The following is a 17000-nucleotide window of genomic DNA, read 5'->3' on the forward strand; positions in this document are numbered from 1 at the left end:
AAATATTAAAGGCATAGTTCACTTTGAAATTAATTTTTGGTGTGTTTTATCTTACCTCAAGGGCATCCAAGATGTTGGTGTCTTTGTTTCCGCAGTAGTTTCAATTTTGATATTTTTAGGTCAAACCGTTCTTGTCTGTCAGTCATATAATGGAGGTCTATGGTCACCACCTCAAAGAGCATGCACAGAGAAGTCCAAATTAAACATGATTTAATGACTCGTAAATGTAAGTACACACTGATGGCCTAAGACACGAAACGAGCGGTTTGTGCGAGAGATCACTTGCGGTGCTTTCCCCCGCGCCTTCAGATCACTTGGACCTGTCTGTGATTTCAAGAGGTAAAAACGATATAAATACTGTTGATTTTCTCGCACAAACCGCTCGTTTCGTGTCTTAGGCCATCAATGTGTACTTACATTTACAAGTCAATAAATCATGTTTAATTTGGACTTCTCTGTGCATGCTCTTTGAGGTGGTGACCATAGACCTCCATTATATGACTGACAGACACGAGCGGTTTGACCTAAAAATATCAAAATTGAATATACTGCAGAAACAAAGACACCATCTTGGATGCCCTTGAGGTAAGATAAAACATATCAAAAATTAATTTCACAGTGAACTATCCCTTTAAATAAGTGGCACACTGAACCTACGACCCTCAAAATTACTTCCATAAATGTCAAACCTTCTACACAGCCATGTTTATCTCAAACACACGCACTACTGCCAATACATACACGACACGCTGCTGTACAATATAGCTCAGGTGAATTACCCATAGCAGATCTATACAGGTGGATCTGGGGAACCTGGAGTTTCATGACAGAACTTTGTATTTCTGCTCTTTATATATCTTCTAACGCATTCTCATCGTTTGGTGTCATATAGGTGATGCCATATGATATTTCGTCAAAATACTACGCACATGGCACCCTTTATCGTCAATATAACACGCAATGTTCTGGGGTTGGGTCTGAGACTCACCTTTATGACGTCTTGGGTTCTGCGTGTTATATTGACGATAAAGAGTACCATGTGCGTAGTATTTCTACGAAATGTCACCTATATAACGCCAAAGGATGAGAATGGGCTCATATCTTCCCAAACTTGAATGGAAACTGAATAACTTTTTTTATCCAGTGAAACACAAAAGATGATATTCAGAAGAATGTTTCAACTGTCTTTGAGAGTAAATGGACCCCAGGCCTGTGCTAGTCGACAGTCGGCTGGAGTGTTTTCGGTCGAGACGCCGCCGATAAGAGCTGACAACAAGGCTTTGGTCATCACTAGTTCTTTGACGTTGGCTTAGTGTGACTTTGGCTTTGAGATGTCCTTCATGTGTGTCGCACAAACATTTGAGGACGAGTTATGCAGCGAAGTTTAAAATGTAGACTTAAGCGAAAGTGACAAGTCTGGTGACCCAAACTCGGAATTTGTCCTCTGCATTTATCCCATCCAAGTAGGAGCAGAGCAGTGAACACACATACACACACACACACACACACACCCGGAGCAGTGGGCAGCCATTACGAGTGATTGGGAGCCTTACTCCTCAGTCATTTACTGGAGTCCACTGGTTACCAGTCAGACTCGCTAACACCAGCCGTGATGGTTTGTTCAAATCCCTAACTCTCAGAACGGGCAGCAGTAATAGTTCCTGCTTGCCTTCGTGAAAACGTTCTGCTCTGGATGACTTTGGCGTTTCTGAAGGACAGGAAACATTGAGCTTCAGGAAAGTTGAAAAGTGGAGATCGAGCCTGCGGTCTCTGATCTGCCAATTAACCCGCTTTCAGCGCGGGCATTCACACACTCCTCCTAAACGCTTGCTGGAATCCGTGCGCATGCGTACGTGCTCTCACACACTCCCTCTATCTGATGCTTGTCCTAAATGAGCTTTTCAAGCGGGTCCCAGAGGAGGTGTCCAGAGAGCTGGGGAACTTCCCAGACATCAGATCCCGCAGTTAAGAGCGTGTTGACAGGAGGTGTCCGACTTATCAGAGACTCACTTACATCAAAGAGCATCCCTTAGAGAGAGAGTGTGTGTGTGTGTGTGATGTTCTCATACTGGTTAAAGTTTCTCAAGTCCTTCTTTTTAAGAGCAATCATTTATTGTAGAAAATACTCTCTCCTTGCCTCATAGGACCAAAACTGTGCATTTCAATCATTCCACATCTGAGAGGATGGCAGGACAAAAGAAATCACGGGCTCTCACCAGTTTTGGGCTGCAGGTTCTTGCGTGGCTCTTCGGGTCCTTCGATTGGCTGATCGGCCAGAAACATGTGTGCCTGGTCCAATGAGCTGAGTACTACGTGCTCACGCTCCATAAGCTCCGCCCTCAGAGCCTGAAAACACAAACCAGAAACATCACATTACAATACTGTCATTAATGGAGCTTAATCGTGCAAAACAGCAGGACAGGAATAATAAAAACATCTAGTGGGAAAAACGATTAGCGTTGGGAAAACAGTCGACCAATCATCAGAGAGATAGAAAGACCGATGGGTGGATGACCTACATAGAGAAACAGATCAGTAAAATAGACAACAGCATGAAGAAACTGATCCCACAACACACCACATCTCAACTACTGATCAATCAAAGCTCTCTAACTAGTTGAGGAGGACGTTCTTGTGTGTGTGTCAAGTATTTTTATATAGGCCTAATGCTTTTCCCAATATAGATTGCATCAAAGCAGCTTCACAGTATCAATTTTATATATATATAACAACAATGTTCGTTTGTTAGTGGAAACATGCAAACACATTTGATAGATAAGATCTGATCAATGGTATTAATGATTGTGTGTGTGAGTGTGTAAAAACACTGTGGTATCAAATGTTCACAAGTTCTAATTTGTTACACTGTTTATTTATATTATATTTATATTTATTTTTATGTTTTTATTACTATTCTGTGTGTATTTTGTAAGTATTCTGGCAATATTGTATTATTTACAGACATGCCAATAAAGCAATTTAGAATTTGATAGCAGACAGATTAACCCTCTGGGGACGGATTGGGCTGTACCGCTCAAAAAGGCATACTTATGTGTAATTTTCTTAAAAACTATTCATGATAGAGAGGTCTTTTTTTGCCATCTTCGTCAGAAAACAGTGATTTCTTACCAGGCTTGTATACACACTTGAACAATTACTGGAGAGTGATGAGGAGAAAACATTGCTTGGAAAATTCTGAGCATTCCTAAGAAAAACGCCTGGGACTATTTTTAATAAAGTTAGATTTTTCATTGTTCTTTACACATTTTATTTAACAAGTACACATGTCTGTCAAGCAAAGGCTTTGACAAATGTATTTTTTGTTCAAAAACGGTTCACTTTTGTGTGATTTTCAGAAATAAATGACAAAAATCGAATTTCCGTTTTTGAAATTATCTAGTTTTCTGTTCATTTTTCACTCATACTTCCTTTAAAAACACATTGCATGCATGCCTATGTTAGCTTAGGGTCTTCTGAATCCATAGATACCAAACACACACATGGTGATCCATCTCCATTACATATAGTTTATAAACCCAAAATGTAAAAGTAGAGAAAACGGACCAAAAAAGGGCTTAGCCCACATAGGGTTAATACATATATACAGAAAGACAGAGAAGAAAGACAGACAGATAACTACAGTAGATAGATAAAAAGAGACGGATATATTAATGATCAGTGAATATGCCAGACTACTTTTGGTTTCCTCTTCATGAACTCCATTCTTTTAATCATGTCTGTCGTTATTTGACGTTATGTCATATCTTATGCAAGCAAGCGGTCCATCCGAAGAGACAGAGGGAAAGAAAAGTGTGTGTTTGAGAACAGTGAAGGCAAGATGAAAAAACAAACCGACCAAGAAAAGGTAAGAACGAGGGCAGAGAAAGATTGATAGGGTGCACGTATAAAAACGGACACTGAAGTGCAATTGCAAGCACAATCTCGGAGGTCAAACTAGGCATTTCCGCAAATCAGCCAAACTAATAGCCCTTCCCTGACTCAGACACAACTAACTCCTGCCTTCGGGCAGCTTCTGTACACACACACACACAGAGACTTAAATGAACAGCCAAATCTCAGCGGAGAGGAAACTGGATTCGTCTGATAGTTGGGCCCCTAAGGCTCGACTGGAGAGCAGGGTCACGGCACCACTGCACACTTCTGAAACGGTCGTTAAACAGAGCCGGAGGAAGTGATAAGCCTTTTAATTACATCCTGCTACAGTAAACCGAGCGAACGCCATCAGAGGCCGGGATGAGGAGAGAGAGAGAGGAGTGGGCCATTAAACAGCATTACTGAGACGATCAGGGACCATATTAAAGAACAATAATGATTAGAGTAAGATGGACAAAGAGGCTCATATGAGGTCGAAGAGGAACATGTGCAGCTTGATAACTGGATAAACTGTGTTTCCCTATTAGTCAACACATTATTTAGATAAGGGAGTAAAGAATATCACCTGTATTGTGTTCAGCATTAAACAGAAAATATACACACATCAACTGAACTCACTATTATTGTGTACCAAACCTTGTGTACCAAACTCGCAGTCATGTTGTTCCAAACCCATAAGAGAAAACATACAGAATATTTATGTATATATAAATATATATATTTTCAGTTTTACCATTGAAAGTCAATGCAACACTTTCAAGCTTCAAGTTCATAAAGAGTTCATATTATAGCTCTTTTACCACCAGTGTTAAGGAAAAGTAAGTTGCCATCCAGCTGCAGCATTTTTGATCATTTTCACAAATGTTTCATGGCCCCTAGAATATATATATATATATATATATATATATATATATATTGTATGAATATCTGAACATGCATTTTATATCAAAATAAAAAAAAACCCTGTTTTATTCTTGCTTCATGCATTCTTTGTTTATCAACACTTGAATGTGAGTCAGTTTCATTAAAAAAAGGATCATTTAGAGCAAAAAACGTAATATATATATATATAATTGATTGATCCAGATTGGCTTCAGAATGCTGATCAAAACACAGATGGAGTGGATCAAGTCCATCAACACCCCAAAAGTCTCATTCAGTAACATCAAGCCATTTTTGATTTATATGCCGTTTTATGTTGACGACTGCATTATTTTACATACAAATGCTTGCATTTGCTATCACTTGCTGCTTCTTTGCTTGTGTTTTACTCCAGAGATTCAGGACTCTTTCAGAAGATGTGCAATAGCGCCCCCTACCGTGCAACAGTCAAAACACGGAAAGCAGGAAAGTTACATCAATGGCAGCAAACGATGTCTTAAAGTTTGGAAATTTTGAAGCTTGGACGTTTTGGTTGCCTTGACTTTCAAAGGAGGAAAACTCTTAACATTAAATTTATCCTTAAAGGGGTGATGAACTGAGAAATCAAATTTTCGTTGAGCTTTTGACATCTGATGGTGCGTTCACACCGGACGCGAATAGTGCGTCCGGCGGGAATGATTTCAATGTTAAGTCAATGCAAAGACGCGTCACGCGCGGAAGATGCGAATGCGCCTCGTTTGCGCGAATGCCATGAATTGAGCGTCTGGCGCGTTACACGCGAATGAGTTAGCTAGTAGCATTTGTGCATTCACGCATTTGACTCGAATTCGCGTCTGCCGCCCGAGTTGAAAAATCTGAACTTTGGCGTGAATTCGCGCCAGGAGACTAGCTGCTTGCTCACGTGGTGAAGTTTCTGGATGCTTCAATAAATTATTTTGTTAATATAACTAAATGCATGGTGGGATTATGCACAACTAAGCAAATATTTTATCACTTAAAATATTATTTCTATATACGAGACATGTTCATTTTATATTGAATGTTATTCATTCCATATCTAGATTATATGAAATAGTATTATGATGTAAAGACAACCAACATACATGTGCATAAGTGCGTGTCTGGACGTGAGAGAAAATCACAGGACAGGTTAATAACTTTTGGAGGCTGGCTCTATTTATCATCAAAACAAAAATAAATGACAGCTAGATTAGGTGGATGAGGGCGAGGGTGATCCTCGCTCCGATGCGGGACAACAGGTCATTAAACTGGAGGCGGGACAGGCGGAAGTACCGCTGACAGCGGCCGTGATCCAGCGCAGCTCCTGGAGCGAGCAAATGGTGAAACTCGCCAAACGGTTCGGCTCTGAAGGGTCCAGAGGACACAGATATACGGCGACGATGATCCCCACGCCGCTGTTCTGCTCTCCAGAGTAAACACAGAGCGGTGACTCTCTCGATGAATGCTCGATCGACATAAAAACAATGGCAGCCAACGGATTTTGATTCTAACTCGCGTCACGTGAGTGAATTTCGCTTCAAACTTTTGTTTTTACGCGCGCCAGTTTCACTCTTGACAGGCGCGAATTTGACGCGCTATTCGGGTTCGGTGTGAACGCACCATGAGAGGTCATCATATTATAAGAATATCCTGTAAGTTTCAGAACTGAAAACGTCCTTGTTAGTCCAATAAAAGCTTTTATTGACACCAGCCTCAGCAAACGACTCGTTTTTAAAAGTGGGGAAATATGACGTCATAGAGGATAAAACCCCACCCCCACAGAAGTAGATCAACGCCTACTATAACACAGCCGGTTTAGCCCCGCCCACCGATTCGCGCATTACACGCATAGCTAAATAACATAGATGCCTACCTCGTGATGACAAACCGGATCGATCTACCGAGCAGTACAAGATATTGTACAGCGCCTGGTTGTGGAAGACAGTCGCTGTATGCTTCCTCTGGACTCCAATAGGACTGCATGGATAAACTTTAGTTTTAATGATGTTCCAGCTGATGAGGTAAAACATCGTCCGTCTGTTCGCGTCATTTCACTGAGGATTGTTTTGTAAACAAGACTGGATTTGCAGACAGATTAAGAGTAAAGAACGGTGCTGTGCCGTCTATATTGGATCTGACAGGAACGGTGCAACACACGGACTCTGGGTCGAACATGTATGGGCCAATCATTCCAGTTAACATTTTACAACATTGGACGTTTTCAAAACAGTTTCCCCCAAGAGCATCAACGGGTGAGTTGAAACTCATTATGATATGCAAAACTGTTCTCCACTCACTAGGGCTGCAACAACTAATCGATAAAATCGATTATAATCGATTATGAAAATCGTTGTCAACGAATGTCATTATCGATTAGTTGGTCTGATTACGTCACGGGGATTGTTTACATGGAACATGCGCTTCTTACATGCGCTTCATGAGGCGCACATGCGGTCTCTCTCCCTCGCCGCTCTACCCTGTCTCGCGCGCGCAACACGGACGGTTTGGAGCACACTATCTTCTGTCTCGCATGCGCATTCTTGATTCCGTGAGTTTGAACTAATTTGCTGGGCATCAGGAAACCGCTATCAATATGCAGCATACACGAAAATCATTCACCTTTCGGTAAATTCGCCGTTTTGAAACCAAAATAGGTGACCTACGTTAATCGTGTATACTTTATGAAGCCATACTATAGTATAATGTGAGATAGAAATGTATATTTAAGTCATTAAATTCAAGTTAACTTAAGCTTTTCCCTCCACTGCGGCTGTCAGTCATTCTCTATTCGGTGTTCAAACAGCGCGTCGCGTTACAACAGTTAACATGATGAAACTCTTTCCAAGATGATTCAATGTTATTATTATAATTGAGCCGTAGATAAAGGTCTATGATGGTTTTTCTATCTTGCTAGACTTTTATTGCTGTAACTTAATCACTTTCTACTGAGTGTCTGTTAGATCACAACACTATAGTAGACTCGGCGCACTATAATTGTTCTTCACGTGCACAGTAGCCTAACTGAAATTTAAAACTGTTAAAAGAAAAGGCTTAATAAACTATTGCATAGATACTGTATAATACACAGTCAATATGTCTTTCTCTTTCCTTGGTGCTTTTAACTTTAATGCGGCGGACACTGAAGAGCTGCGCGCCGCCCTGTGACTCTGTGTTGCTTCAAGCGCATCATTCAGCGCTCGCGATGCGCATAAGCACTTTGTGCAGCTCTTTCATGATCATGTCATAATACTTTTGCGCAATGAAAGCTTATTAATAGCCTTTCTTGTTCTGTCCTATCTATTATATTTTGCTTCCTCACTAAACAGCTGTGCTTTACATTTAAAACAGTTGTGCATCTGATTTTTACGATGTTTTTCATGAATGTATAACAACAATACAAAGAGCAATGTGTACGTTTTACCAGAGTTAGTGCTACACTTATTGTCTCTTATTTGTTCCCCACTAAGGAATGTTTTTTTCACTAAATGTTCAGATTTTATAAAATTATTGTGCACTTGTGATATTTCTAGGCTAAGTTTTGCTGAGTTATCCACTAATCGAGTTTACAATAGCATTTTTGTCATAGGTTATGGTCATATATATATTTTTTATTTGTTGTTTTTCTTTTTAATGAAGTTGTCTGTATTAAGTAGATTGTTTAACACACAAAAGAGTGTGGTTTTTAGGGTTTTATTTTGTTATAATAAACAAAAAATGGAATATAATTTTTTTATCCGATTAATCGATTAATCGAAAAAATAATCGTCCGATTAATCGATTATCAAAATAATCGTTAGTTGCAGCCCTACCACTCACAGCAGTGGGCGTTTACTTCCAAGTCTTCAGTGCGAGACGCCCATAAAAACCGAGTGTTTTTCAGCTAGGCTCAAAACTAGAGTAGAAAATAGCCTATTACTGATTCATTTTGATGTTTTTGAATGCAAAAACCAAGCGAACATCATAAGTTGACATTAGACAACAATATAATAAAATTTAAAAAGCCAGTTCATGACCCCTTTAAACATGTAATATGAGCTATTTCATATGCAAAGCTGTCAGCCAATCACAGTGGGCGTTCAAATCAGAGGCTAAAATCCGTTCATGACCCCTTAAACACTTCACGTTGACGCTTAAAGCCGAAACATGTTTTAGTAAACAACCTTCCAACATCTACACAGACCTCAGTGGCGAGAGTGAAGGACCTTTCAAAACCATCAAATGACGGACTACTCCTGAAACACTCCCAGACAAGCACTCTAACGGCTGGGACGATGAATGTGAAGAGAGCGGCGTCTTGCCCTTGACTGCAGCTCAGGGCTAAAATGCTGGAATTACGCCAAAGTGCCATTTATCGCTATAGCAACAAACAGCGTCATAGCGACAATAATCACCTCAGCGCTGCTCTCCCCGATTTAGCATAATGTCACCCTCAGTGTTTAATTGAACTATCTGTGCATGTTATTGAATCATCTGAGGCATGCTGTCGATTAGCGAAGAGAATGATTTCGCCCGTTTCGAAACAAACAGAAACCGCGGCTTTGCTAAAGCACACACAGTTGGGGGTTTAAAGCATTTATATTGAGTCATCTGAACACAAAAAAGTTTCAGAAATACATTTCCAGGCTTTCAAGACCTCATGAGGAGTTCATATAAGAGCTTAAAAGTGATGCTCTCTTGTTCAATTTTTATACTTTAAGAGAGGACACTTTTAACACCATGGCAAAGAAAGTTCAAAATCATTGGGTGTACTTAAAAAAAGTCAAGCCATATTTCAAAATAGTTGAACAATAGACTCTTTTTGAATGGCTTCTTTCAGGAGAAGCACAAAAGGTTTTAGCACAAATCACATCATGAAAGACAGAAGCATTTATAATGACGGAGAATGACTTTCCAATCCATTTAACAATGTGTACATTGAAATCAATACTCGACATTGATACATAACTAATGTCCACCAAAGTTGGCATTATTTCAGACGGGTAAAACCCTCTCATCAGGCCGAGAGCAAAACGTACAGGGTGTTTTTTTTTAGCTTTTAGTATACATGTGTTAGCCTGAAGGTTATGGATAAGCTGGTGTGTTCCCAAAAAATTACAAAAATTGCATTTAGGAGATATAAGCACTCAAAACTTCCAGTCTCTCACTTCTCAATTACGGATGTTTATGACATCACCGCGTGGACTTTTCGTCACATCTTCTGTCCAATCAAATGCTCTCTAGAATCTAAAGCTCCGCCCCCATGCTATAAACGTCACGGAGCAATAGAGAGCCTAAGTCCCGCCCCTTCGCTTCCGGCTCATGGGACCTTATTTCGGAAAAAATATGAATGGTAGTCAATGGCGAGAGACAACTTATCTTTTTATTCCGTCTGAACTGTGCCCTCAATTACACACATGATGTTTGTCAATTTAAAAGATAATTCTGAAAGTCAAAAACGTCGCAGTTTGTCATGAAACAGAAGAGTAACATTTAGTTTTATGTGAAAATCGCTCTGTGAACTACATCTCCCAGAAGCGAAACAACGAGTGAGATCCGCTGCTCGTGTGTGTGTGCAGTCTGGTACAAAACATGACGGCGTAACGTTACGATTATAACGTAAGACTGTAGAAACAATGACAGACATTAGCCTCAGTAAAGTTAGCTTCATTCACTGAGAGAAAATGTGCGCCTTTGGGGTTTGTAGTCTTTGTAATTACGGATTACGGTTTTACATCAAACTGCGACTTTCTTTACTTTAAAATGTATCTTTTAAATTGACAAACATCATATGTGTAATTCAGGGCACAATTCAAACCAGATCAAAATATTTGTTGTCTCTCGCCATTCAATATTTTTCCGAAATAAGGTCCCATGGTGGTCGACCGGAAGGGGAGGGACTTAGGCTCTCTATATGCGTGTGTTCGGTTGCTCAAACGCTTGAGTTTTCCGTTTTCCAACTGTGTTGGTTAAGAATGAAATGGCTAGAATTGATTAACCCTGAATCACCAACGCATCACCAGCACTCGGATTCGCTTCCATCTGTGAGGTAAACTAAACGCTATTGGCTATTTCAAAAGGGGGAGGAGCCATTCAATATGTCCCGGCTTAGCTTACGTCAACGCATTATACAAAACGGTGCGTTCCAAGGCACTTCAGTGGGTCTTTAAGTGTCTTTCATGTCTGCATAAAAGGATCTTCAGACTGAATCGCAAGTGAAGTTGTATTAGTCAGAGTGAGGTCATTCGTCCTATCGCAGGTCGGAGAAACGTCTGGGCTTTTATCAAGACTCAAATGATCAGGATCAATCACACAGATGTTGCCATTAACAGCAATCAGAGCTAAGACACTTTCAGACTTGTTCCAGCATTATTCCTCTTCTTGTGTGCCCAGACTGCCACAGTGATGTGACTAATGCAGCATGATAGTGCTTATATAAGAGTTTCAGAAAAAAATTAGAAACTGAGTGCATAAAAATTTCACTTTGTTCTCATATTCAGAGGACTAATTAGCAAGAGGCTTATGAACTAATAAGCCTGGTCGCCAGCCCATGGTCACTGTATGGATAAAGAGCAGCTTGGACATTCGGCTAAATTTTCAGAAATTCAGTGTGAATTATTCCATTGAAAGGTCGATAAAAATCATCTCTGATATTACACGAGTCATTTGTCCTTGTTTCAGCATTACATCTTTTATCACTAAAACTAAGAATAACACACTCTAGGTTTTTTAGAGGACTTTCCTAAACGGTGATTGATAGTTTTAATTATGGCTGCAAGAAAGGTGGCTTTACTATTGGATAATTACATGTATGATTAATAAACACCATTACTGAGACACAAAGATGAGGGAATTCAGAGGAACTGTCCTCCTTAAACATTATCGCTAATAATCAAATGAATGCTGCGTGGGTAAAATGACAGATTAATATAAGAAAGCCACCACACGAAGATACACATTCAATAACTATGAAATGGAGAGAAACTAGTGTTGTACACCAGCTAAGAGGGACATTTCATGTAATAACAGACGTTTACTTACAGGTTAATTTTACAGAACAGGTGCTAATTGTGCTTTTCATATACATTTGTGTCTTATGAACTTTTAGTTAAAAAAAAAAAACAATGAATTTTTTAGATAAATTTGTCAACCCTGTTTGGTAATAGTCGATGCAATAAAGTAAGGTAAAGTAAAATAAAGTAATAAAATAAAAATATATATATATATATTTTAGGAAGTGCCAGATTGATCAAATCTGTTATTACTTGCATGGTCAGAAGGAGACGAGCTCAATGTCAACCCTTTTACCCATGATTTTGATTAATAAACAATAGATATAGTACTTTAAAATTGGCCATTTTATGGAAGTACCAGCATCCTTCGTAGTTTCAAGCTTTCAGCAAAAGGCTTGTAATGTCAAATGGGCTATATGCACGCATAAGTTCTGCATTTGACGCAAGGATGCTCGTCCATTTCCGGTTGTGGAGATTAAAGCGGAGGAAAACCGGAGAAAACGGGATTATGGCAGAGTCTTCAATATTTACTGTCCTCCCGTCTTTAAAACGAAACGTACATACGTTTAGATGTAATTTTATATATAGTTATGTTTATTTAATATAATTTTAAAAAGAAGCATAAACACAACGAGGGGTGTCTGTTTTATCTGTTTTTGTGACTAACGTTTCATTAGTATAACCATGGAGTATAAAATTCAATATAATTTCTCGGTATTGCATTGGACTCAACGATCGGCGGAAGTTATCGAGCATCCTTAATCCTTCACCGGAAATAACGCCGTGCATAGAGCCCATTAAAATGTGAAAACTATGTAAATTAAAGTGTCAACCCTGTTCCCTTTCTAAAGGCATAACTATATCATAACATATATTTATTATTATATTAACCAAAATATATTAATTTAGTCTGAGATTGCACAATGCAATTAAGACATACATTATTTAATTCAATATCAAAATGTCCTTAGAAAAATCACCTTTTCAAAATGGAAAAGACACCGTTTCCGTTTCATCCAACGACCCCAATTAATCTGGGGATAAAGGTCATTCTGATTGAGGCGTCTCTCGAACTGGCTCAGTGTCTTTATCGCTGGATGTTTTCAGACAGACAGTGTGTGTTCGTCTCTTTTTAGTCTCTCAGACCTCACACAAATTATTCATTTTCACTTCCATCTGGTGTTCTGGGGTGCTCTATCCTGATCCCGCCCGCTTGGCACGGCACACTAATCAGCCGTGACGTGTTCAAAAGGCCTGGCGTTTTGTCCCCACACGGCTAAAGCTCTTACCAGGGCAGCCGGCTCAAAGACAATCTATTATAAGAGCCCGAGGAAAAGATGAGGCGGTGAGAGAGAGAGAGAGAGAGAGAGAGAGAGAGAGAGAGAGAGAGAGAGAGAGAGCATAACCAAACTGTCACAGACTCGTTAGTTTCAACCTTCCCATTATTCCCTGCGGTGGTTGTTCAGCGCTGTAGGTATTCTTACATCAAACAGCAAAAAGAAGTCAGAAAATGGCCACAAAACCTCCTCAAACAGTTCTTAATTATCAGACGCATCTCTGGATCTGTGCCTGTAAACGCTATTTGCGACGTTGGGTTAGTCAAACACTGATTAAAATGTTTTCCATAAAAGGTGAGATGGTAAACGGTCTGATTGGCCTGCTATCAGTTTGATTACTGTTATTATCTCTCAGACAGTAATGACACATTGTGGTGATTTGTTTTTCGGTGACACGCAGTACACACACTTTGAGACACATGATCCAAACACATGATGGCCAATATGATGATTTAATAGAGTAGCATAAACACACTAATATTCCCCGCAGGGTAACTGATGAGATAATGAAATGCCAGAGAGTGGAGGAAAAAATGTGTAGAAGATAAAAAGATGGAAAGAAGAGAAAAGATGAAATAAAAGAGACAAAATGAGACAGGGGATGGGATGAGATGAGAGGAGAGGAAATGAGAGGAGATAAAAGGAGACAAGATGAGACGAGATGAGATGAGAGGAGAGGGAGAGGAGATGAGACAAGATGAGATCAGATGAGACTAGATGAGATGAGAGGAGATGAGATGAGACGAGAGGTGATGAGATGAGAGGAGACAAGATGAGATCAGATGGGACGAGATGAGAGGAGAGGGAGAGGATATGAGATGAGAGGAGATGAGATCAGATGAGACTAGATGAGATGAGATTAGAAGAGATGAGAGGAGATGAGATGAGACGAGAGGTGATGAGATGAGAGGAGACAAGATGAGATCAGATGGGACGAGATGAGAGGAGAGGAGAGGGAGAGGAGAGGATATGAGATGAGATGAGAGGGAGAGGAAAAGAGATGAGAGGAGATGAGAGGAGAGGGAGAGGAAAAGAGATGAGATGAGAGGAGATGAGAGGGAGAGGAAAAGAGATGAGAGGAGATGACAGGAGGGGGAGATGAGAAGAGATGAGATGACAGGAGAGGGAGAGGAAAAGAGATGAGAGGAGATGAGATGAGAGGAGATGAAAGGAGAGGGAGAGGAAAAGAGATGAGAGGATATGACAGGAGAGGGAGATGAGAAGAGATGAGATGACAGGAGAGGGAGAGGAAAAGAGATGAGAGGAGATGAGATGAGAGGAGATGAAAGGAGAGGGAGAGGAAAAGAGATGAGAGGAGATGACAGGAGAGGGAGATGAGAAGAGATGAGATGACAGGAGAGGGAGAGGAAAAGAGATGAGAGCAGATGAGATGAGAGGGAGAGGAAAAGAGATGAGAGGAGATGACAGGAGAGGGAGATGAGAAGAGATGAGATGACAGTAGAGGGAGAGGAAAAGAGATGAGAGGAGATAAGATGAGATGAGAGGGAGAGGAAAAGAGATGAGATGAGAGGAGATGAGATGAGAGGGAGAAGAAAATAGATGAGAGGAGATGACAGGAGAGGGAGAGGAAAAGAGATGAGATGAGATGAGATAAGATGAGAGGGAGAGGAAAAGAGATGAGAGGAGATGAGATGAGATGAGATGAGAGGGAGAGGAAAAGAGATGAGATGAGAGGAGATGAGAGGGAGAGGAAAAGAGATGAGAGGAGATGAGATGAGATGAGAGGGAGAGGAAAAGAGATGAGATGAGAGGGAGAGGAAAAGAGATGAGATGAGATGAGAGGGAGAGGAAAAGAGATGAGATGAGAGGAGATGAGATGAGAGGGAGAGGAAAAGAGATGAGATGAGAGGAGATGAGATGAGATGAGAGGGAGAGGAAAAGAGATGAGATGAGAGGAGATGAGATGAGATGAGAGGGAGAGGAAAAGAGATGAGAGGAGATGAGATGAGATGAGAGGGAGAGGAAAAGAGATGAGATGAGATGAGAGGGAGAGGAAAAGAGATGAGAGGAGATGAGATGAGATGAGAGGGAGAGGAAAAGAGATGAGATGAGAGGAGATGAGATGAGAGGGAGAGGAAAAGAGATGAGATGAGAGGAGATGAGATGAGAGGGAGAGGAAAAGAGATGAGAGGAGATGACAGGAGAGGGAGATGAGAAGAGATGAGATGAGAGGAGATGAGATGAGAGGGAGAGGAAAAGAGATGACAGGAGAGGGAGATGAGATGAGATGAGAGGAGATGACAGGAGAGGGAGAGGAAAAGAGATGAGAGGAGATGAGAGGAAAGGAGAGGGAGAGGAGTTGAGATGAGAGGAGAAGAGAGGAGAGGAGACAAGATGAGAGGAGATGAAAGGAGACGAGATCAGACGAGAGGAAACAAGAGGAGATCAGACGAGAGAAGAGTAGACTAGAGGAGACGAGGGAGGAGAAGAGAGGAGAGGACAAGAAATAAGTAGATAAAAGGAGACAAGAGGAGATGAGACAAGAAGAGAGGAAACAAGATAAGAGTAGATGAAAGGAGACCAGATCAGACGAGAGGAAATAAGAGATCATACGAGAGGAGTGGAGACAAGTTAGAGGAGATGAGAGAAGACGAGAGAAAATAAAAGATGAGAGCAGAAATGAGACAAATAAAAACGAAAGAGCGAAGAGACAGGATGATATCTGGATGAGGAGAGAGAGAGAAGTCGAGAAGCCATGATCTCCATGAGCTCTTAGATTTTCTTCTTTTTTTGCTATTTTGAGAAAAGAAAAGTACATAAAATCTACAAATTCTAGAAGAACAAGATGCACAGACGTGAATTTTGATGAAAATAACTTAAAAAATTCAGCATTTTTGCTTTTAACCACAAATAATCAAAACAGAGGATCAGAAGATCAGACTTGCAGCAACAGGACTACTGGAAAATTGGAGGGAAAGCTCAAAACTGGAAAAGAACCACCTATTCAAAGAGGAAAAAGCAGTGAGTACAACCAAAACTGCACTGGACACACTTTTTTAGCTTGTTTGCTTATTTTTCCCAAAATTTAAGGGCATAAAATTGATCTTCTATACTTCAATAAGCTAGAAATGCTAAAAAAGCTAAAGCTATGGCTAACCCACACTCTGGCCCTCAATGTATCAATTTAACTGAGGCAGAGAGAATCAGCCAATCAGAGCAGCAGCTGCAATCAGCCCACTGCCATATGCAGATGAGCTCCCCCCTCACCACCATACAGTACCCCTCTGAGGTGAAATCTGACACCGCAAGGAAAATCTTTAAGCAGAAACTTCTGTCAAACAACCCTGAGACTCTGTTTGCAGACCTGTTCAAAACAGGAGAAGTCTGCAACCTCATTTTCTTTTCTGATCACCCCAGAGCCTGGCATAAAGCCATCATCCAGCATTACCCCTCTGTAAAGAAAGAAGGCATATGTAATGGCTGGAAAGTCAAAATCAGAGAGCCAAATGACCCTGACAGCACAGCAATAACTGTGAACATCTATAAAAATGGCACAGTCATGATACAGGGGGACCTGAAAACATTTCAGGCGGACTACAGAACAATAAGTGAAATTGTGAAACATGAGAAAGCTGTACCATCTGAAAGCTTGCCATCTGATCAGAATCCACCTAACAGCACATCAGATCTCAGATCCACTCCTGCAGAAACTGTTGAGCACACCTCACCCTCCCTGCTCAAAGCTATACCTCTCCTACAGGAGCACTTCACCAAGCTGGAGATGGAGATGGTGCAGCTCAGAGAAACTGTGCTGAGACAGCAGCAGTCAGACACATGTGCAGCCCATACTGAACTCCAGCAGAACACAGAGCACTTAACACAGAGACTATCAGCCCTCACACTACAAATGAGACAGCTTCAGTCAGAGAAGGACAGC

The 17000-nt window shown here is 40.6% G+C and overlaps 1 protein-coding gene across 7 annotated transcripts in view; it reads right to left on the reverse strand.

Moving 5' to 3' along the window:
* utrn (utrophin) overlaps positions 1-17000 on the reverse strand; it is a 305780-nt gene that overhangs the window by 83820 nt on the left and 204960 nt on the right. For all 7 annotated transcript variants that reach the window (XM_089124741.1, XM_089124740.1, XM_089124743.1 and 4 more), the window contains one exon: positions 2217-2346. In XM_089124741.1, the coding sequence (XP_088980867.1) occupies positions 2217-2346 (130 nt within the window). The remainder of the gene's footprint in view (positions 1-2216; positions 2347-17000) is intronic.

Source organism: Pimephales promelas, chromosome 20 (assembly GCF_988280905.1).
Source record: "Pimephales promelas chromosome 20, fPimPro1.hap1.1, whole genome shotgun sequence".
In the NCBI taxonomy this organism is placed as follows: Eukaryota; Metazoa; Chordata; class Actinopteri; order Cypriniformes; family Leuciscidae; genus Pimephales; species Pimephales promelas.